This window comes from Conger conger, chromosome 9 (genome assembly GCF_963514075.1).
Source record: "Conger conger chromosome 9, fConCon1.1, whole genome shotgun sequence".
Lineage (NCBI taxonomy): Eukaryota > Metazoa > Chordata > Actinopteri > Anguilliformes > Congridae > Conger > Conger conger.
In genome coordinates, this window is record NC_083768.1 from 3,055,498 (window position 1) to 3,078,222 (window position 22,725).

The 22,725-nt window shown below is 43.6% G+C and overlaps 1 protein-coding gene across 1 annotated transcript; it reads left to right on the forward strand.

The window, feature by feature from the left end:
* The first annotated feature begins 592 nt into the window (after positions 1 to 592).
* LOC133136685 (NXPE family member 2-like) lies at positions 593 to 15,237 on the forward strand. Its single transcript, XM_061254334.1, has 4 exons — positions 593 to 828; positions 8,606 to 9,175; positions 13,763 to 13,902; positions 14,705 to 15,237. Exons 1-4 carry the CDS (start codon positions 593 to 595, stop codon positions 15,235 to 15,237), a joined length of 1,479 nt encoding a protein of 492 aa, XP_061110318.1.
* Positions 15,238 to 22,725: the final 7,488 nt, after the last annotated feature.

The following is a 22,725-nucleotide window of genomic DNA, read 5'->3' on the forward strand; positions in this document are numbered from 1 at the left end:
ATTTTTTTTAAATAAAAATAAAATAATAATAATAATAATGTAAGGTTTTTATGCTCTACGAAACAGTGATTATTTGAAATGTATAAGTCTCAGTCCTCACAGCGCCAAATATGTAGGGGAAGCAGTGTATAACTGCCATTAATAATAAGTACTATTATCTGAAATATCTAACCACAAATGTAGGATTTCAATGAATACAATTGTTGCCAAAAGATTTCGGCTTCCGTATCTGTCGTCTGTGTGCACATTAAATTTAATTAAAAATACTGTGGCGAGCGCTGGATCCAAAGACTGAGGCAGAGACATAACGGCGTTTTCGAATCGCTTGGCGGCTTCGTTTTATTAAAACAGACTAACAGTAATGCTCTTCACAGCAACATTGGCAGACTGACCAAACTAGTCGGGCGACAATTTTTTTTAAATAGCAGATCAGACAACCTGTTTGAACACCACATTATGACACAGGGCGGGAAGATAACTCCACCCAATTTACCCCTGCCCCGGGCAAACAAGGCCAACATGGCTACTCCCTGTGCACTCGGGGGCCGTGTGAAGGCCCTTTACAGGCCGTGCCGGCGTCACAGCAGTGCACATGGAGCTCGACGTCCAGGCGGTGCCCCGGCCAGTAGAACCGGTGTCGGAGCCGGTGGAGCGTCTTGTTGGCTCCAAAGTGCCCCGCCCCCACCGAGCCGTGGACCAGCCCGAGGACCTTGGGGCGGAGCAGGCGGAGAAGCCCCGTCTCGGGCCCCTGAGTCGCTTCCTCTCCAGGACCTTGGTCTGGCCCCTGCGCCAGGTCTGGCCCAGTCCCAGGCTCTGGCCCCGGCCCATGTGCTGACTTGGGCTCCAGACCCCTCCTGGTCAAGAAGAAAGAGACCCCAGGCCCGTGCCCGCCTGAGACCCCATGTTCCCCCCGAGAACCCTCCGAGACCCCATGTTCCCCCCGAGAACCCTCCGAGACCCCATGTTCCCCCCGTGAACCCTCCGAGACATTACATTACATTACATTATTGGCATTTGGCAGACGCTCTTATCCAGAGCGACGTACAACAAAGTGCATACCCATAACCAGGGATAAGTTCGCTGAAAGACCCTAGAGGTAAGTACAATTTCAACTGCTACCTGTACAACAAGGATAAGGACAAGGGGCTTTTTTTTTTTTTTTTGTTTTTTTTTTTTTTGAACAAACAAACAAACAAACAGAGCAAAAGTCACCAAAGTTAACTATCCAAACACTGCTTACCTAGCCAACTAAAAATACCGATACACAAAGCAAGTCACAGAGACAACAATTAAGGTTCACAGGGAGGTAGGGAGGGATGGTGAGAGGTGCTGCTTGAAGAGGTGCGTCTTCAGCTTGCGCTTGAAGGTGGGGAGAGATTCTATAGTTCTGACCTCAACGGGGAGTTCGTTCCACCACCGTGGAGCCAGAACAGACAGTAGTCGTGAGCATGAGGTGGAGGTTCTGAGAGGGGGAGGTGCCAAGCGGCCTGTGGAGGCTGAACGAAGAGGTCTGGCAGGGGTGTAGGGTCTGATGATTTTTTGCAGATAAGCTGGGGAAGACCCTTTAACTGCTTGGAAGGCTAGCACCAATGTTTTGAATTTGATGCGAGCCATGACAGGCAGCCAGTGGAGGGAAGTAAGCAGGGGGGTGACGTGTGAGTATTTGGGAAGGTTGAAGACCAGACGAGCTGCTGCATTCTGGATGAGTTGGAGGGGTCTGATGGCGGACGCTGGGAGGCCAGCCAAGAGGGAATTGCAGTAGTCCAGGCGGGACAGAACCATCGCCTGGACCAGGAGCTGGGTCGAGTAGGGGGTGAGAAAGGGGCGGATTCTCCGTATGTTGTATAGGAAGAACCTGCAAGACCGGGTCACCGCCGCAATGTTCTCGGAAAGGGACAGTCTGCTGTCCATCACCACGCCGAGGTTCCTTGCACTGGGTGACGGCGTGAGTGTGGTATCCCCGAGAGAAATGGAGAGATCCAGATGGGGAGAGGTATTAGCAGGGATGAATATCATTTCAGTTTTACCTGGGTTGAGCTTTAGATGGTGGTTGTCCATCCAGCTCTGGATGTCCCTCAGGCAAGCAGAGATACGGGCTGAAACCTGCGTATCAGACGGCGGGAACGAGACGAAGAGTTGGGTATCGTCCGCATAGCAGTGGTAGGATAGCCCATGTGCAGTGATCACAGGGCCAAGGGAGCGAGTGTAGAGAGAAAAAAGAAGTGGGCCAAGGACTGAGCCCTGGGGAACTCCTGTGGCGAGGGGCCGAGGTGTCGATACCGAACCAGCCCAGGCAACCTGGAAGGAGCGACCAGAGAGGTAGGACTCAATCCAGTCCAGGGCTGTGCCACAGATGCCCGTTGCTGACAGGGCAGACAGGAGGATGGAGTGATCCATAGTGTCGAAGGCAGCAGAGAGATCTAGAAGAATGAGGATAGAGGAGAGGGAGGCTGCTCGTGCGGCATGAAGTGACTCACTGACGGAGAGGAGCGCAGTCTCTGTCGAGTGGCCCGATCTGAAGCCAGACTGATGGGGGTCTAGCAGGTTGTTGTTAGAAAAGAAGGAAGAAAGTTGAGTAGAAGCGGCTCGTTCTATAGTTTTAGAAAGGAAAGGAAGAAGAGATACCGGGCGGTAGTTCTGGATGATGGAGAGATCCAGGGTAGGCTTTTTTAGCAGCGGAGTGATGTGGGCCCTCTTGGAGGATGCCGGAAAACAGCCGGAAGACAGGGAGGAGTTGACAAGGGAGGTGACAAATGGGAGAATGTCAGGTGTGATAGTTTGGAGGGGATAGGGTCAAGGGCACAGGTTGTAGGGCGGTGGCAGAGCAGGAGTTGAGAAACATCAGAGTCCGTAAGGGGGGAGAAAGTGGAAAAGGAAGGGATGGGCCTAGAGGGGGGGAAGGGCACAGTGAGGGGGGCGGTGGTTGTAAAGGATCTGCGGATGACTGTGACCTTCTCATCGAAGAAATCAGCAAAGTCATCAGCAGCGAAGGAGGACTGAGGAGGAGGAGGCGGTGCGTTGAGGAGAGAGGAGAAAATGGAGAAAAGTTTCCGGGGGTTAGAAGCAGAGTTCTGAATTTGCGTTTGATAGTATTTTGCTTTGGCGGCAGTGACATCGGAAGAGAATGCCGCCAGGAGAGACTGGTAAGTCATGAGGTCGGAAGCGTCTCTGGATTTCCCCCACTTCCTCTCCGCTGCGCGGAGGCTGGCCCTGGAGGTACGGAGGGTGTCAGATATCCAAGGACTGGGAGGGGATGTGCGAGGTGGTTTTGAGACAGGGGGACAGAGAGAGTCAAAGGCGGAGGAGAGAGATGAAAGGAGGGTGGCAGATGCAGAGTCAGCGGGGAGTTTGGAGAAGGATTCGAGAGGGGGGAGTGAGGCGGTGACGGTGCTGGCAAAGGAAGAGGGTGAGAGGGAGCGGAGGTTACGGCGGGCTGAGGAAGTGTGGGTGGGACGAGGGGGAGGAGGATGGGGAGGAAGAGGGAGGGAGAATGAGATGAAGTGGTGATCAGATGTATGCAGAGGGGTAACCGTGAAATCGGAGCATGAGCAGTTCCTTACAAAGACAAGGTCTAGGACATTGCCCGCCTTGTGGGTTGGAGGAGAGTGTTGCAGGGAGAGGCCGAAGGAGTGGATTAGCGGTAGGAAGGCAGCAGACTGGGAGGCTTCTAGGTGGATGTTGAAGTCTCCAAGGAGAATCAGTGGGGTGCCATCCTCAGGGAAGGAGCTGAGAAGGGTGTCTAGCTCATCAAGGAAGTTTCCCAGGGGCCCTGGAGGACGGTAGATAACTGCAATGAAAAGGTTAGTAGGGTAGGATACTGCAACCCTATGTTCCCCCCCGAGACCCCTGTTTGCCGTCTGACCCGTTTTTCTGTCCAAGACCCTCGTTTCTGTCCGAGACCCTCGTTTCCATCCGAGAAACCCGTTTCCTTCCGAGACCCCCGTTTCCGTCCGAGACCCATGCTCCCTTCCGAGACCCCTGTTTGCCGTCTGAGGCCCTCGTTTCCGTCCGAGACCCTCGTTTCCGTCCGAGACCCCCGTTTCCTTCCGAGACCCCCGTTTCTGTCCGAGACCCATGCTCCCTTCCGGGACCCCTGCTGCGGTCCGAGACCCTCATTTCTGTCTGAGACCCCCGTTTCCGTCCGAGACCCATGCTCCCTTCTGAGACCCTCGTTTCCGTCCGAGACCCCCGTTTCCGTCCGAGACCCCCGTTTCCGTCCAAGACCCCCGTTTCCGTCCGAGACCCTCGTTTCCGTCCGAGACCCTACCCAGTTCCCCTCACTGCTGCCCTCATCATTCCCATTCCTTTGTGCTCTCCGTTTCTCTCTTGTTCCTCCCACCCTCCCTGCTCCTCCTCCCCATGGGTATCTGATGAAACGCCAAGAGCGTTTCTTAGGGGAGGGGGTAATGTTATGTTCCTGTGTTCTGTGTGTTAGTTTATCATTGTTTATTATCATTATTCTTGTAATTTATTATTTTTCATATTCATGTCTGGTGCTCTGTTTATATTTGTTAGTCTTTGCACTCGTCTTCCCCTGTGATGTCTGAGTCTGAATGTTTACTAGCCCAGTCACTCCCCTGTGATGTCTGAGTCTGAATGTTTACTAGCCCAGTCACTCGCCTGTGATGTCTGAGTCTGAATGTTTACTAGCCCAGTCACTCCCCTGTGATGTCTGAGTCTGAATGTTTACTAGCCCAGTCACTCCCCTGTGATGTCTGAGTCTGAATGTTTACTAGCCCAGTCACTCCCCTGTGATGTCTGAGTCTGAATGTTTTCTAGCCCAGTCACTCCCCTGTGATGTCTGAGTCTGAATGATTTCTAGCCCAGTCACTCCCTTGTCGGGTGTTTGCGGTAGTTCCGGGGTTCAATCTTCTTTCCAATCTTGCATTCCTTACTTCCTGCTTTCTCTCCATTTCATGTTTGTACATAGCACTAATATACTAATCCCAACTAACATAGAATTTGTACAGTACTAATTATACTCACACACTAATATGTTTGTCAAACTAACAAACTAATATTCACTAGTTTTGGGTATTTGTAATTTAAATCACTTAACTAACTTACTAATGCATCTCCAGTTTCAATTCTGTTCTGTAACTCCGCCTCCCTATTCTATCACTTGCTTAGTTTTAGTGAAGTATTCGCACCTGTCTCTCTGTATCTCCGCATCTCCTGATTCTCTGCAATTGTCTACTCTCTAGTCCGGAGCCGTTTGTATTACATGTGTGTCTTTGTGAATCCAGTCCGTGTTTTTGTTTTCCCCTCGTTATTGTCCAATTACCCTTTCATGTGTCTCACCTGATGTTTATTTGTTAGACCGCCCTCACTCCCATGCCCCGCCTAGTTTGTCTCATTCCCCTGTGTATTTATACCTGTCCTTTTCAGTTGCACGCTGCTAGTTGGTCTTGTCCTGTTTTCTTGTCTGAGCCCTTGATTCCTTCCCCCAGTTCTAGCCTCCTTGTTTCCTTGCCCTTGCCCTTGCCCTTGCCCCTGAGTCCTTACCCTTGCCCTTGCCCTTGCCCTTGCCCTTGTTTATCTGGATTTCCGGTTCTGACCTCTGCCTGCTTCCCTGGACTCTTCTTTGCATTGTGGATATCTGTACCTCTGCTTTGTTGGACTGACCCCCTGGTTTTTGACCCTGGCCTGTTTTTGACTCCGCTCTGTCTGCCCCTTTTGGAATTAAATCTGCCATTTTTCTTCACCCTTGTCTGCTTTTGGTTCCTCTGTTCCCCCCAGCATAACACACCAGGGTTAATAAAATAATTTATTAAATAATTTATTTCATGAAATAATTTATTAAACAAAACTACACACACAGAGTAGAGAGGGACTAATCTAATCACGGAGAACAATGCTGACTAAGGTAGGGATGTGTGTGCGTCTGTGTGTGCACGCACGCTCACCAGTAACCCTTTTTGTCTCCAGACAAGAGGGTGGAGGACATTGTGCTCGTAGTTAGGAGTGAAACACTTGTGTGATTAACTCCACACGTTACATACGTGATAACGGCGAACAGATTCACATAAATAAGCTACACAGCTAAAGGCATATTCAAATAATAACAGAAACACATACATTTAGAGCAGGCTAAACTAAACAGTAGCTAATGGCTGGGTGGCCTTTTATTAATCAAGCCTCTGCACCCCAACATGTCTGGACTGTTGTGCAAGGCAGAAATATGCAATTAAATTAGTTTAATTAAATACAACAGTTAGCCCAATTAGTTTGCCATTTTAGGATACATTCAAGATTTTGGGTTTCACAAAGTGAGTTCATTAGTTAGAGTTAATTAGACCATACATCACAATTCTGGCCCAATTATCAAGATTGACTGATTATTCAGCATAATTTCAACACCATAATTACTTTTTTATGGATTCACCTGTTTTACAGAAAACCATATCACCCAGAACATCCACAAGAAGAGCCCTGTTTTGTGAGATGGACACATAATTATCCAAAGAAAACTTACATTCAGTTCTTACTCATTCTTCTGAGCAACCATGGTAATTCATTTATTGTCATTAATAAAATGTACTATTTCTTTTGCATTATTTTGTAATACCCGATCGGTATTGTATGTATGTATGTATGTATCTAAGTTTCTGTAATGTGAGAAAGCTAAATTGATTCCTGATTTGATTAGATAAAAAATTAATACATAGCTATTAGGACACTGGATATCTGAAAGTCAAATACTTTTATTACACCATTTTTTTTTAATGTGTAACTGCTACAAATGCATGTCTAATTATGTAATTATTTTTAATTGCACTGTTCCGCAGTATCTGAAAGGATTATTATCAGAGCGTGGTTAACCCTATCCACTCGGCCCCCTTGTGGTTGTTTGTTGCATTCATATTCATATTGTACATATAAAAAACTGTGACGTAAAAACTGCAAAATGGCAGTACCAGATTGTTAAAAAGACGCTAGCGAGAACAGCAGTGTAGATGCTTATCAGCCTCTTATTTGCAAAGCAGGGCAAAAAAACTTGCCACAGACTCAGACAATAAAAGGCATATTCAAACAATCCTTGATACCATTTCTCTATGTTAAAAAATCATGTTCCAATATAAGAACAAAAATATACAATTCAGAAGTTGCATGAATAAACACATTGGCTTTTATTCCATGTCCTGCCTATATATTTCCAGTTTGGTAGAACATGGCAAGTTTCTTGTTCGGGGTTTCCTCCCCTTTCCAACAAGGTATAGTGTCTCATATTCAGGTGATGGACAGTGTAGGAATATTGTTGTTGCACATAGCAGAATAAATATACAGACATGCATAACTACAGGATTTTGAATTTCTGTAGATAAATCTGTAATTGTACTGGCTAAAGGGGCTCTGGTTAACCTAATTTTGAAGTAAAGTCCCATTTTAAATATGATGCAGATTGGTTAGATAGTGCGTGAAGAGTAATCCTTTCTGGTGAGCTTGTTGAACACTTTGGGCATGCTTTACAAAAACACTTATATGTGTGAATAAAACAAACGGCAAGGTTAATTCTCTTGACATTTTATATCAAATAATTTTAATGGAAAAAAAAAGCTTTTTTGTCAAGTGTCAAGAGAAAATTCATTCCCATCAGTCACACAATCAATAAAATGTATATATTTTATCTATTTTCACAGAGTGCTCAACCAGTACACATTGTCCCTGGAAGATGCAGAAACAGCTTGTTGATCAAGACACCACTTTTATTAATACTTTTTGTTGGGTTTTTTTCTGTTTATTTTTCTAGAACTTACAACTGGGCAACTATAATGGTAATAGCAGTTTAATTTCTTATTGTGAGCTGAGTTTGTAAAAGTCACCATGTCTAACATATGCAAAGTGTGTAATACACTGTATACACTGTGTAAACAAAGTAAACATTTCTAGTTTACTTTGGATAAGTGAGGAGTTTTAAATGTTGATGAACTTGTTTAAATGTACATGTTCTGTATGCAGTGCCAAACATTAAAGAAGTTGCCATTTAAAACAGAATCTCATTTCCCTGACACTGCTGAACTGATGTTTTACGATACAGGGATACTATGGTCGGTGTTTCAATTGCGGTGTTTTTCTAGGTTTGAAAGCTCACTGGGATGGTTCAGTATGTTTGAAATGTGATGTGTGCTTCTGTATGTGTGTGAGGATGAGTCCATGCATGTGATGTGTGTGTATGTGCAGAGTATAGAGGAACAGAGAGACACCAAATTCAATTAAATTCTCTCTGCCCTCAGGTTGTATTGGGTAAACTGTACCCCAACAGCTTGCAGGTGAAATGGGTGAGTTGCACATATTTTGAGACTTCTTTGTCTGTTCAGAGCAGACCTCACTCTGAATATGACATCATTACATCATACTGGGACCTCTATCAATGAATCAGACAACCAATAATAATTAACTGGGGGTGGTGAGGAGGGGTTGGGGTCAGATTATTAAGTCTATGATGACAGATCAAACGTCTGATGAACCTCAATTTCAGCAACCATTGAGTTTTTCATTATTCTCAAACAGGAGCCTGAAGTGAAACTGAATGGAACTGCAACTCCATTCAGAGAGATGTCTGTGGATGACATAATGCGTTCAATATTGGACAATCTCCCAAAAGCTTCAGCTCTATCGAAAGCTCTTCCAGTGGCCAAAACAGTGTGGTCAACCTGGAGCAGCCCAGAGCCCAGTACTGTGTGGGGGACACCTTGAGCGTGCAGGTGAATGTGAAGGACTACAGGGGGAACTCAAAAGCGCATGGAGGCGACTTCATCCTGGCCCGGATCCACTCTCCCGAACTCCAGGCTTCTGCATCAGGACAAGTCACTGACCTGCTCAATGGCTCCTACCGTGTGAGTTTCCACCTGTTCTGGCCTGGAGACGTACTGGTGTCTGTGATTCTCATGCACTCCTCTGAGGCAGTTGGGATCCTCAGGAGAATCAGTGCAAACAACTATGATAAGATCATATACAGCGGAGTCTTCTATAGAGGGAAAAAAAAGGAGCAATCTCGGTGTGGCATCCGTCTCAAATCGGATAAGCCCCTCTGCGAGTACAGGAAGAAGGAAGATGCGGAGTACTACGCCTGCATCCCACCCAAAACCCTTCCCTGCAGCACCCTGAGGACCATGCGGTCAGGAAATGGTCCAATTCCTAACATGACCAATGATGAGCGTTTTCTCCTGAGCCGGTAAGTCTTGGTCTGTGGACAATGCAAACTGTTAGAGAAGTGGTTCTAAAACTCGGTCCTGGGGACCCCTGTGTACACTGGTTTTCATTTCAACCACAGTCCCAGAATTGTGACAAATGATTAATTATTTAATTGAACACTTAAGTACATTTAAAGAAAGCTCAACATCCAGTGTACTCAGGTGTGCTCAATAGTAGGCCATTGCGCTGGTTCAGACACATGGTAAAATTTCAGTTCTCGATCTGATCTGAATCCAATCCTGGGTTATTTCCAAATTGATATAAAGTAAGTAAGCAATGAAGTAAATGACTAAATAAGTATGGATCTATGTGACAGGTGTTACTTCATGAAAACAAGATGCCCATTGTCCAGGATTTGTCTTTTGATACTTTTTAAAAGACACCAATTGGTTCCCAATTAGTGATGTTCTGAACATACTTGTCCCTGGGTTTGATTTGCACTTCATTGTACACGCTCTGGATTAGAGCATTTGCTTAATGCCTTTAATGTAATGTTATCTTCGTGTTCTCAAAACCGTAGAAGGCTTAACAATAGCTAACGTGTGTGCTTGTGTTTGTTAATTTGTTTGTTATGGTCTTTTGCCATAGTATCTTCTGGCAAAGTTAGTGCTACTGACAAACACGGTCCAATTTAGATTCATAATGGCTTTTAATAACAAAAGAAAATGTATGAGGTGCAGATACTGTGTGTGATTATTAGAATATCACTCTAGTACTTTTCTGTCAAGTTGCAGAAATTGAAACTCTCTAGCTGTTCTGGAATTTGGAATTATTTTAACTTCATGACCAAGAGTCCCTGATCTAATCCTCTAAATCTATTATTTACACCTTTCTTTTGAAGGAAACACACTGGAGTACCAATGACAAACAGCTTTGGTCCTGTGAAAGTCGTCAGTTGTCCTGGTATGTCCCCTTACTGTATGTCCTACCTAGTGTCATGGGATACACGTACCTCAGAGAACTTCAGAACCACTATTACTTTCTCATAGGTACACTTTGCAGCAGTTTTTAAATCAAATGTCCATGGGAATGCTAATGGGAAGCTTAGACTTTAACAACCTACATCCTGAGTATCTCTGGCAGAAAGAGAGCCTCTGGCCTCGATCAACCTGCATTTTCCAGTTGCGGGCAGTGTCTAGCAGGGTCTATTCCAATCTTGCAGATGGTTTCACTGGAAGTGTCCTGCTCTTAGGAAGGCGGTGGTGTTTGAGAATCCAGGCGCTGGGAGAGATATTGGTGGTAGTCCTCCTTCCTTCCAGGGTAACAGGCAGCAGTCGCAGTACCTGTGGCTCCAGGTGCATTGACATTGGCTTGCTGGGGTTTGGCAGAGCGAACATGATGCAGATTTTGCTAACTGTATGGCCTCAGACGCGGCCCACTTTCTCCCAGTCACTAGTCGAGGATCAGCTGCTCGTATCACGATGTCTTGGGACTCGGTCTGGGTCATGTTCAGCCTCCCTTTGGTCTATCTATACTCTTCAGTGAGGCTAGAGGCAGGCAGTTCCAGAGCACCGTTCCCATACACGCCGACACTGCTGAGGCAATGTGGGAGTCCAAGCCACTTGTTGATGTCTGCACCGACTGTTCTCTCCAGCTTCTCGACTTTGGTGTTGGGCACCTCGTACAGGGTCAGAGGCAACATCAGACGGGGGCGTTCTAAACTGCAGGCACCACAGTTTCACCTAGCCAAGAAGCTTGTCTATGCTAACAAGGCTTTCTTCCCTGGGCACCCTGTAGTGTAGTGGTTAAGGTAGATGACTGGGATCCGCAAAGTCGGTGGTTCGATCCCGGGTGTAGCTTGGTACATGCGATGATTGAGGTCAGCGTGGTCATGCCATCCATGAAGGCTCGAATTGGAGGTACCCGCTGTCGAGACTGCAGACGTTCTCCTCAAATGACCCATCTGGAAACTTGAATGATCAATTCCATTGCCATGGTGAAGGCTAAAGGGGAGATGGTGCACCATGCCATTATTCCCACTTCCACTGATTGCCATGTAATCATGTATTCTGTTGTTGAGAGGGAGAATTACAGATCTTGGAAGTAGTTTCAGACCAGGTTTGTGATGGTCGAGTCCAGGAATAAGATGTGCAGATCTCATCCTTCCCTCTTTGAAGTCTGGATTTGATTCTATATCACGTTTATGTGTTCTTAGCATCCTGAGAAGCCTGGTATACCAGCTTTCTGTACTGACGTGCCAATCGAGTTGTTCTGTTTCAGGTAGGTTGTCGTCCTTTGGGCATCAATGCTTTGGGAAGATTTTCCCTTCAACATTCAGATTGATTTGCCGGAATTGGTCGATGTACGAGGCATCCTTTTCTTGGGACAATCCCACCCCCCTGCTCTTTCGCTTTTGGGATGATTTGCTTCTTCAATTCCACCTTCATTTGCCTCCACAGGAATCATCGGACATCTAGAGCATTTTTGTACAGCCGGTATGGATGGAGCAGGCCTCGCAGCTCACAGCTTTCTCGACCTCGCTCCACCTTGGAGGGCTGAGAAATAGGTGGCATGTCTGGCTGTATGACCCTCTGCTCGTATCTCTGGTTGTCCTTTCAAGAAGAGTCCTTTCACAAATCTGAGGGGATCCTTGTCGAAGGATGTTCTTGCCCTCTCTTTCTTACATTACATTACATTAATGGCATTTTGGCAGAAGCTCTTACCCAGAGAAACTTACAGTTGATTTTTTAGACTAAGCAGGAGACAGTCCTCCCGTGGAGCAATGCAGGGTTAAGGGCCTGGCTCAAGGGCCGGATCTTATTTTGGCTTATTGTGGCTACACTGGGGATCAAACCACCAGTGGGTCCTTCATGTACCTTAACCACTACGCTACAGGCCGTTCTAAATTTCTTAATTTCTTCTTGCGTGAAATTCGGAGGTTTTCTGCTACCCACAAGCTTCCCAGGCATTCCTTTAGGTCTGCTTACAGGAGGTTGATTCCCACGCTCTTCTCCAGTGAGGATTTCTTCCACTGTTTCCTCAAGTCCCTTCTCTCTTTGATATGGTGCTCAATTTCTTGCTGCCTTCTGGACTTGGGATAGGTTGGTGTTTCCTTCCTTCCTGGCCTGTTTGTTCAAAGCCTTCCTGTCCTGTAGGACTAGATCAGTATTCGGGAAAATGGAATGTTATGTAAATTAGTAGCCATGTTCAGTATTTTGTTGCATATCCTTTGCATGCCATGACCCATCAACATCATCGGTGTCTGAATATCTTAATTTCAGGTTGTCCTAGAAGCAATAGTAAAGCTCTTTGCATTTCATAGATCTCTAGGGGTGACATGGCTCAGGCAGTAAGAACAGTCATCTGGCACTCGGAGGGTTGCCGGTTCGATCCCCTGCCCGGGCTGTGTCGAAGTGTCCCTGAGCAAGACACCTAACCCCCAAATGCTCCTGACGAGCTGGTCGGGGCCTTGCATGGCAGCCAATCGCCGTCAGTGTGTGAGTGTGTGTCTGAATGGGTGAATGAGAAGCATCAATTGTACAGCGCTTTGGAAAAAGGCGCTATATAAATGCCAACCATTTACCATCTATGGGAATTTGTGGGTGGGACTTGATTCCACTTTACATTATGCTGATACGGAATGGAACACATTTGTCGGCTAAATGGCTTTAAGTCAAGGGTCCAAGGAATCCTTAAACCTCTGTGCTATTGCCAGATATGCAGTATCTATATATACTGCAGATATAGCCAGCTAGTTACATAGCCAAATAACTTGATTGCTCATAATGTAGTTGGTTTGATAAAGTTAAAACTTCAAAAAGACAAAAAATATAAATAGTGTTGTGTAGCACAATAAAGTCAATATTATCACTACGAAAAGACGGCATGCTCAGGCTTTCCAGCAATCGCTGTTATCATTAGATTTCAAAAACATTCCATGCATTAGAACATAGAGTGAACAGGCTGAAACCCGCCCTTTCACTCAATGTTCTAATGCATGGAATGTTTTTGGAACGTTAGCGCATTCATAGAGAAGTGGGAGGGACAAACAGTGGTGTGGTTTGAGGGTGTTTGTTGCTGCAATTCCTCACTTGACTGTTGGGAGCACAAAATTACCTGTTGTACCTTTTAATGTAGTGATAGTAATATACGCATTGGCTTATTATGCCCAGTCTGGGTTCTGAATCTGCCAAACTCAAAATCTGCCAAGCAGACTGTCATAGGCTATTAATGATGTGACATTACCAAATTAAAAACGTATAGCAATTATTTCACGGTTGGTATCTGGGAATAGGTAGTTCAAAATCCAGGAATAATTATTGATGCAAAGCACCCCATGGACCTAGTTTATAACTCACTCACACACTCACTCAGGCAGGCTAAAGATTATCCACAAGGGGAGCTAATATCAGTCAATTAGCTGAATGGTGTTTCATATCAATGATACTGTGTGACTTTCCTCCAATCCACTCGTTTATTCACCTTCTTCAACAGAATGTTTTCTTTCTCTCTTTTTCCCTCCTTTATTTTTCATTCCTTCAGCGGGAACCCACAGACCAACTGAAAAGTGCATGGTGGGATTTGGAATGAAGTCCCCTTTACCGACTGGCTACTTCTTTAAAAACAGATGGTCTTCCTCCTCCTGCCAGACCGGCAGCTTCTTCAGTGCAGACGCCATTAGCAGATGCCTGAAGGACAAGAAGCTGAAAATCATGGGAGACTCCACTGTGCGTCAGTGGCAAGAGACACTCGTGAATACGCTAAAAGGTAATGGCAGTGTACGATGTCACATAAACATGATCATTTGGGTGGACACTTGTAGGCCAGAGATGAAATGCCTGCGTAAAATGCATTTTGTTTCCATATTTCCAAATTAATTGCACACTCAAAAAGGATGTGATGATATTCAACAAATGTTTTGTGTTACAAATTTATTGAAAGTAACATAAAATTATTATTATTATAGTGACTACTTTTGTGTTATATATACTATTTGTGCTACAAAGGGAAACATCTTAACAGAGACTGTGCTGAAAAGTTAACACATAACTTGTTGTCCTTGACTAGACATGAAGGTGTTTTAAAAATTGTTTAGATACAGTTGAATATCATCATCTTAAAAATGGAAAGATGTATCATGCTTGTATATTATCTGAGCATTTACATTTTACATTTTTAGTAATTTAGCAGATGCATTTAATGCAAAGTGATTTACAAGTGCATAGGTTCAAGGACCAAGGAAAAAGCGGAAGCGCTTAGATTGAGATCAAAACTGTCCCTAAAATGGACCCTTGAGGCACTCCCCAATAATTAGAGCTGACAATCCATACAAATGCATGATCTAAGGTGGTCCAGTAAAATGGCAGCTTCAACTATATAAAAGGACAGTAACAACAGATAATGTACTCTTATCCAATACAAAATGGGTACCACATTTTTATGTATAGTGACAGATCTTCAAATTGTGTGCATAACGTCCCATAATGATCCTGAATGACAGTGACTGACACTATTTTTAAAAGGGACACCAGGATTACCCAATTAATCATTCATTGTTGTGCTGTTTCAGGTATGAAATATGTGAAACCATATGATACTCATTCCTCTGTCCTGGCTGTGGACCCCAAAAGGAACATCACTATCCAGTGGAAAATGCACGGCCATCCTTTTGTTACTGTCTACAACATGGTTAAGGATCAGTGCAGGTACATTCCCAGGGAAGTAGACAGAGTAGTCTTTGGTGATGTGGTGGTCATTGGAGTGGGACAGCATTTCAGGCCCTTTCCCCTGGAGATCTTCATCCAGAGGCTGATCAACATGCGGAAGGCCATCCTGAGGCTCCAGGAACGTAGCCCCCAGACCCTCATCATCATCAAGCTGGAGAACACCAGGGGGTTGAATTCAGTGATGACCCACCTGAGTGACTGGTTTGGCTATGTGCAGAACCTGGTTCAGAGGAAAGTGTTTGGAGACCTGAAGGTGGTGCTGGTAGATGCCTGGGACATTACAACAGCAGCTAACACCTTTATCACCCACCCTAACTCCATTGTTGTTTCCAATGAGATATCTCTGGCTCTGTCACACCTCTGCCATGATGCATAGCAATGCTTTCTGAAAGGAACTTTGGCTTTACTGCAAGTCATCAAGGGTCGAAGGTATCACATGAGCCTCAAATCATTGGTGCCTTATATTGAATAGATATGAAAAGAATTGTTTGTGTTGGAAAAAATATTCAGGAGAATTCTTTTTTTTCGTATCTACTAAATATCTGCCATCAGCACGGTTGTTTGAGGCTCAGTTTTTACCCAATACCAGACTTGTGACAGTCGATTACCATCTGCCTCTTCTGAATTCTCTGGCTTTTCCCATGCTGATGAATGACACATCTTCTGTTGTAAGCTTTTTATTTTGCTTTGCTTCCAGTTTTCCAGAGATCGACAATTTCCACTTCTGGTTCATTTCTATTAAAACATTTGTATTGATCTGGGTAGACTCGCTCTGCAAACCTTTGGGTGCGTGACTTGTGGATTGGTGATTACTTTGACTTTGTGTATGACCATTTTTTTTTTACTGAATTTCACTTGACTGCAGGGGCGGCCTGTAGCGTAGTGGTTAAGGTAAATGATCCCGGTGTAGCCGCAATAAGATCCGCACAGCCATTGGGTCCTTGAGCAAGGCCCTTAACCCTGCATTGCTCCAGGAGAGAATTGTCTCCTGCTTAGTCTAATAAACTGTATGTCACTCTGGATAAGAGCGTCTGCCAAATGCCAATAATGTAATGTAACTACATTATAAGAGAAATTAGTCTTCTTTATGAATAAAACACTGCAGGAATATTTTAAAATATTGCATGTATCACAACTGGTGGGAACTTATTAATAGAATAAAAAACTTACAAACTAAATTTTACAACCGTATATATCATTTTTGCCAAATTATGTCAGTTTGTGATATAAGATTGTGGTATCACACCTCGAAGTAGCAATACGCCTTCTTCGGCATGTCATGTTCTATTTACATTATTTTAATATCTTTGTCATGGTGCCTTAAATTACTTTGCAATCAGGGTTGATTTGCCAGAAATACCCTCACATTACTGGTGTAATTCAAATTATTGTCCATAATTTGGACAAGTGAGAAGGCCGTGGTTCAAATCCCACCTCGGACTCACCTGTTACACGTGCGTGTATGTGTGTATATGTGTGGGTGAGCATGTGTGTGTATTTGAAAGAGTATTAGGAGTGAGGGGCTCTGTGTTTGTAGAGTAAGTTGCTGTAATACTAAATCAGTGAATGTACGTACTGGTGATGTCTAAATACTGCTCTGCAGATTTTTCTAATATTGCTCAATAGATGTCTCTCTGTGCAACGTACTTATTCAAGGTTTTGAAATGTTGGAATTCAATCATGGAATGATTGCTGGTGCCAGATAAAACAAAAAAACAAAAAAACAAGTAGAATAAATACCTAATAAAATGCTCACTGAGTGTATATGTATGTTTCATTCAGTATTTTCAAGTTTTCAATACATGGTATGTTGTCAGTTTTTCATTCAATATTCTGAAGTTTCATTATATGTTCTCAGGTTTTTGTTTTATATTCTCAAATATTGAATGTACTGTATATTCTCATGTTTCAATGTATATTTTCAGAACTAAAAAAAAGGAATTCATGCTTAGCTTCCCATATAGTTTCAATACGTGAATTACCATAACATTAGCAATTCAGTCCTTACGATAAAAACTAATTTATGGCACATATCACTATCACACTATTACAATTGACACTAACCTTGTGCCTCTTCGGGGGTGCTAATAAACCAACAATTCACTCACAGGGAGAGCGAAAAACCACGTGAGTTTGTTTACAACTTGTCCCTCCGTCTTTCCTCTAGTATTGCGCAACTCCTTCCTGGTATCGCGCAATTCCAGTTTTACTGTCACGCGAGACTCGTTACAAAGTAAAAGCCCTTATACTCAGGAAAATAAAGCAGGATAAGCTTAAAACGTAAATTAGATATTAAAACAGCATCAAAAAATGCACTTATGCAAAACATATTTGGGTTATTTACAAAGTGCATACCCATAAGCAGGGATAAGTGCACTGAAAGACCCTAGAGGGAAGTACAATTTCAAGTGCAAAGAATACAACAAAGATAAGGATTTGGGCCTATTTGATTAATCTGACAATGATTTATATTTAAAACCGTTTTTTATACAACAATACAATACAAGAAAATGGTTTGCGTTTATGTAAGAACAATAAACAGCTTCCATAGCCAACCATAAGTAGCAATAATACCATCCTAGCGAACACAAGTCACAAGTAATGAACACTATTGTGAGAACTGAAAAATAACTACCAATAAATTACAGATAAATCCAGCCATGATGGAAAGGGAACAAATCCAGATCTTGGACGACACAAAGTCCAGACGACTCAAATTTCCAATTTCAGTCAAAGGACAAAACAGAAATGAGTCAGGCTAGAAATCCAGTCAGCAAATGAGGGAAATGAGGGTTACAAGGAGCAAAAAAACAAGTTTCTGCAAAAAATAAACCAAACCACAGCAACATTGGGACAAGAACAAAGTAGCCCTGCCTCATCATGAGTATTAAATCTTGGGCAAGCGCCCATTTTGTCACATTGGAAAATCCGCTCATGTTGCAACAACAGTGGGACTACACTCACCCTGACGAGGGTGGAGGAAACAGTCTTCCACGCGGCGGAAAAGCAACGGGCGGACCAGGACCGGAGCCAGCACAAGCTCACTCCCCATTGGAGGAACAGCGAGGACGCTGAGGACGGACAGTGCGGCAGTTCCAGCATGTAGTGGACAGCAGAGTGGTTTGGGGCGCAGTCCAGCAGCCCAGAGACTTTAATGTGCAGCGGGAGACAGCCGATTGGTTAGGGGTTGGGTTTTCTTTTTTTTGTTTTGGGATGAGGCCCAGCACAGCGGTCCCTTCTTTAAAGTTATTTGTTGTGTTGTTGGTGTTGTGTGCGTGGAAGTGAAAGGTGTGAGTGCGTGTGTGAGACCCCGCCCGTGTTGGTCGACTTCCCCTTTGAGTGGGGTTTCTTCCCCCCCCCCCTCCTGGGCGTGCGCTGGGTGGCAGGGGGGCCTTGGGTGGGAAACACCAGCCACACAGAGATCAATACCAGCGGATCTGGGAGGGAAGATCAAAAAGCTCCTCAGTGGCAAGTCGCCGGGTGTAGATGAGATTCGCCCTGAGATGCTGAAGGCTCTGGACATTGTTGGGCTGTCTTGGCTGATGCCTCTTCAGTGTCGCGTGGAGATCGGGGACAGTACCTGTAGAGTGGCAGACCGGGGTGGTGGTCCCCATTTTCAAGAAGGGGGACCGGAGGGTGTGCTCCAATTGGTATCACACTCCTCAGCCTCCCTGGGAAAGCTTACTCTAGGGTGCTGGAAAGGAGGCTCCGACCAACGGTCGAACCTCGGATTCAGGAGGAGCAATGTGGCTTCCGTCCTGCCCGTGGAACAGTGGACCAGCTCTTTACCTTGGCAGGGTTGCTGGCGGGGTCATGGGAGTTTGCCCATCCAGTCCACATGTGCTTTGTGGACTTGGAGAAGGCTTTCGACCGTGTCCCCCGGGGAACCCTGTGGGGTGTACTGCGGGAGTATGGGGTACCGGGGCCGTTGTTACGAGCCATCAGGTCCCTGTATAACCAAAGTGAGAGCTGTGTCCGCATTCTCGGCACAAAATCAAACATGTTTCCTGTGGGTGTTGGACTCCGCCAAGGTTGGACTCCTCCAATCAGTCTCTCTCCCTCTCTAACTCTATCTCTCTCTCCCCCTCTCCCTCTCTCTAACTGTATATCTCTCTCCCCCTCTCTCACTCCCCCTCTCTCTCTCTCCCCCTCACTCTACCTATCTCTCTCCCCTCTCCCTCTCTCTCTCCCTCTATCTCTTTCTCTCCCTTCTCACTCTACCTCTCTCTCTCCCTCTCACTCTCCACCTCTTACTCTATCTCTTTCTCCCCCTTTTACTCTATAACTCTCTCCCCCACCAGTTGATACTTGAACACTTGAGCCTCGTATGAAAGCACATGTTTGAGAACACTGTATTCACAGTATTCACTGAGAACAGCTTACAGAGCTCACCTTTTGTGATTGACAGGTGTTTCTTGTTGCCCAGATGTGTCCTGTTAGACTGATTTGTTTCAAAATAAAGAATTCTGAATGTCTACTCTTGGTTTTAGCCTTGGGTTTTGCCTTTCTGTCTTTGTCTTAGAAAAGACAAAGAATCTCTTGCCCTCTTCACTCACTGACCACTTGTGTACGTGTACATCTCCTTTATCACATGATTATCTAATCAGCCAATTGTGTGGCAGCAGTGCAATGCATAAAAGCACTTGTACAGTGAGTTGTACATTTGCTTATTTGCAGTGAGTCTTTTCTTATTGATGTTCCAAACAGTTGATTTTGTTAAGCCTTGATAAGGTTTTATGTACTTGCATGCATTGCATTCTTGTATGTATTTATGTTTTCACAGCAGAATCCCTCCAGGTTTTTATAATGTCTATCTTGTATGCACTTGTAAGTCGCTTTGGATTAAAAGCGTCTGCCAAATGACAAAAAAATGTAAAGGTAAATGTATGCCAAAGCCCACTTGTAATAGGCCCACAACCGGCTGGACCGGTCTGGCCCTATGGTAATCACATTCCATCAGAGGCCGTATTGACATAGAGTGGATTTCTCGCAAGTTTTTAGGGTGTGTTTACCAGTGGTAATAAGTTATGCATTAAGTCAGTGCCAGCAGCTATTTAAGGTGCAGCAATGGGCGTACATGCATATAACTTATGCACGCACGCACACACACACACACACACTATTTGACAGATATTTTAAAGACAAAACTTTGGATTTTATTTGGTTCATGTGTGACTTTGGATAGTGGGACACAGGCTACAGCAGATTTAGAACATTTATATTAATCAAGTCAGAACCATGGACCAACATGGACGGTCATAGAATCAAATCAACAAGTCAACAAATCAACTAATGATAGTTGGGATGTTTACATAACTAAAGCTTAGGCCTATGCTATTCGTGTGTCAGTATCAGAGGAAAAGCACAACACAATAAATTCACTGAATGTATTGTTCACTGTGTTCTTATGCCTAATTCACTGAATACATTTTTTACAATAAAATATGAATTAATACATGAAAATAATTTATTTTCTCAGCTTTTGTTTTATCTTTCAACTTGTTATTATTATTTAAAACATTAACAGAGTATTTATACTAATTGTAGGTACTTATTCTTATTATGGACGTAACTCCTCCTCCAGTTGATAAAACAAAAAGGATCTATTTGGTCGCTTCCTCTTTGTTAAGAGATACAATTTATACTTTCTATATCATAAGGTTTTTTTAAAACAGCCCCCTGACTTAACATTGGTGGAACATTAGGTTAACAGCACAAAACCAGTCCAACAATTGAACAAACAAATCTAATTCACAGTATCTGCTGGGAGAATTAGTAGCTTCCAAGACTAATTTGAATGCAATACGAGTGAAGTACATTTACGGACTTATGACTTATGTTAATGAATGATTACAAGATTGTCCAATGTAAGAATGAAGTTAGCTCACGTTAACGTTACTGCATTGAGCAAAACAGGAATCTAGGGGGTGGAAATATAGGTTGAGAGACTTATAATAAAATAAGAATCATGAGCTATATTGGCAACTCTCAGTTCCAACCAGTAAGGGGTGGTGTAGTACCCTCAACGACCCTACTTCCAGCACCTAGTAGCACCTAGTTTTGGTGGCCACAACTAGAGCACAACTAGAGCACCAGAATAAATAAAGAGGACAAGGGGCCATGTAGGCCATAAGAACATAAGAATGAGAATAGGCCTTTTAGCACATCTAGGTGTACAGAGTATTTGTCCAAGTGCCAACCCTTGGACTCTTCACCTAGTGAATGTTTATAACACCATACGTCAGATTTCTGTCTCAATTATCAGGATTTACTCATAATTTAACATAATTTCAACACCATAATTACTTTTTGATGGATTCACTTGTTTTACAGAAAACCACATCACCATGGACATGTACAAGAGGAGACCTGTTTTCTGAGATGGACGCATAATAAACCATACAGTACCCTGGGACTGTACAGCAAACATTGATTTATTTCCATGAGTGAAATTAACTTTTTCTTTGCAGTCTCTTGGCATATACAGTGGGACACCGAGCCTCACCCAAGTCTGGCAAATCCAGCCCAGCCATCAGGCACGTGCACATAACAATTAATAAAACAGGCTCACACCTATGCACAGACAAATATTTTCACAGACAAATAGCAAACCCGAGAACGAAGTTTGGAGGCGGAAACCAATCAATCCGTCACGTTCTGCTTTGAAAGACCACTTGTACATTTGCTTATATTTACTATTTTAAAAATCGGACTATTCTTCGCGCGTCTTTTATATAATAGTTGAAAAAGAAAGAATCCGTCTTGAAAATAATCCGCGCATTTTATGGAAACGGGTAAGTTACTTTTGCAATTAAATTTATTTTTACTGAAATGTGGAATAATTATCCCATATCCCATCCCACACTGGAGTCCATTGAGAGTCACCCAAACCTCTACGAATTTAAAACACGTATTGATTAAATAATTAGAACATTGTCTAAATGTATGGTCGCACTGGTAATGTGGGCTATTACATTACTGTCAACACTGTGTTTGAAATGTATGTTTAATAGTGGAAATGAAAACATAAAGATTATGTTTTGTGAACAAGCGAACACATTAGACTGCGCAAACTGCTCACACCTTGCAGTGTGGGCTATTAAATGATTACCGAATCAAGAATTGTATTGGACATTCGTCAAGTCTGTATCGCGAGTTAAGAACATAACAGGCTGGTGGAGCAACATAATTAGGTGGGCCAATAATCAAATAGTTTAATGCCAAATCGTAGCCTATGCTCTATTAGAAAAGAACAGAAAAACGGAAAATGAGAATTATAATACTACTGATATTTTTGAAGACTTTAACAGCTGTTGCCAAAAGGTACGTATCTGTCGTCTGTGTGCGTATTCAATTTAATTAAAAGTACTTTATTTTCCTTGCGAGGAACTTTTCTGTTACGGGGCGGAAATATTCGACATATGACACACACACAGTATAAAACATTATAGTATCATAATATAATAATAATAATAATAATAATAATAATAAAAATAATAATAATAATAATAATAATAATGTAAGGTTTTTATGCTCTACGAAACAGTGATTATTTGAAATGTATAAGTCTCAGTCCTCACAGCGCCAAATATGTAGGGGAAGCAGTGTATAACTGCCATTAATAATAAGTACTATTATCTGAAATGTATGTTTAATAGTGGAAATGAAAACATAAAGATTATGTTTTGTGAACAAGCGAACACATTAGACTGCGCAAACTGCTCACACCTTGCAGTGTGGGCTATTAAATGATTACCGAATCAAGAATTGTATTGGACATTCGTCAAGTCTGTATCGCGAGTTAAGAACATAACAGGCTGGTGGAGCAACATAATTAGGTGGGCCAATAATCAAATAGTTTAAT

Excerpts from the sequence above, each read along its gene's own strand:
- LOC133136685 (XM_061254334.1), top strand. The coding sequence starts at position 593 with ATGGAGCTCGACGTCCAGGCGGTGCCCCGGCCAGTAGAACCGGTGTCG. Across the intron at positions 9,176-13,762 it reads GAGCGTTTTCTCCTGAGCCG|ATGGTCTTCCTCCTCCTGCC; the intron begins GTAAGTCTTGGT and ends CTTTAAAAACAG. Across the intron at positions 13,903-14,704 it reads ACTCGTGAATACGCTAAAAG|GTATGAAATATGTGAAACCA; the intron begins GTAATGGCAGTG and ends GTGCTGTTTCAG.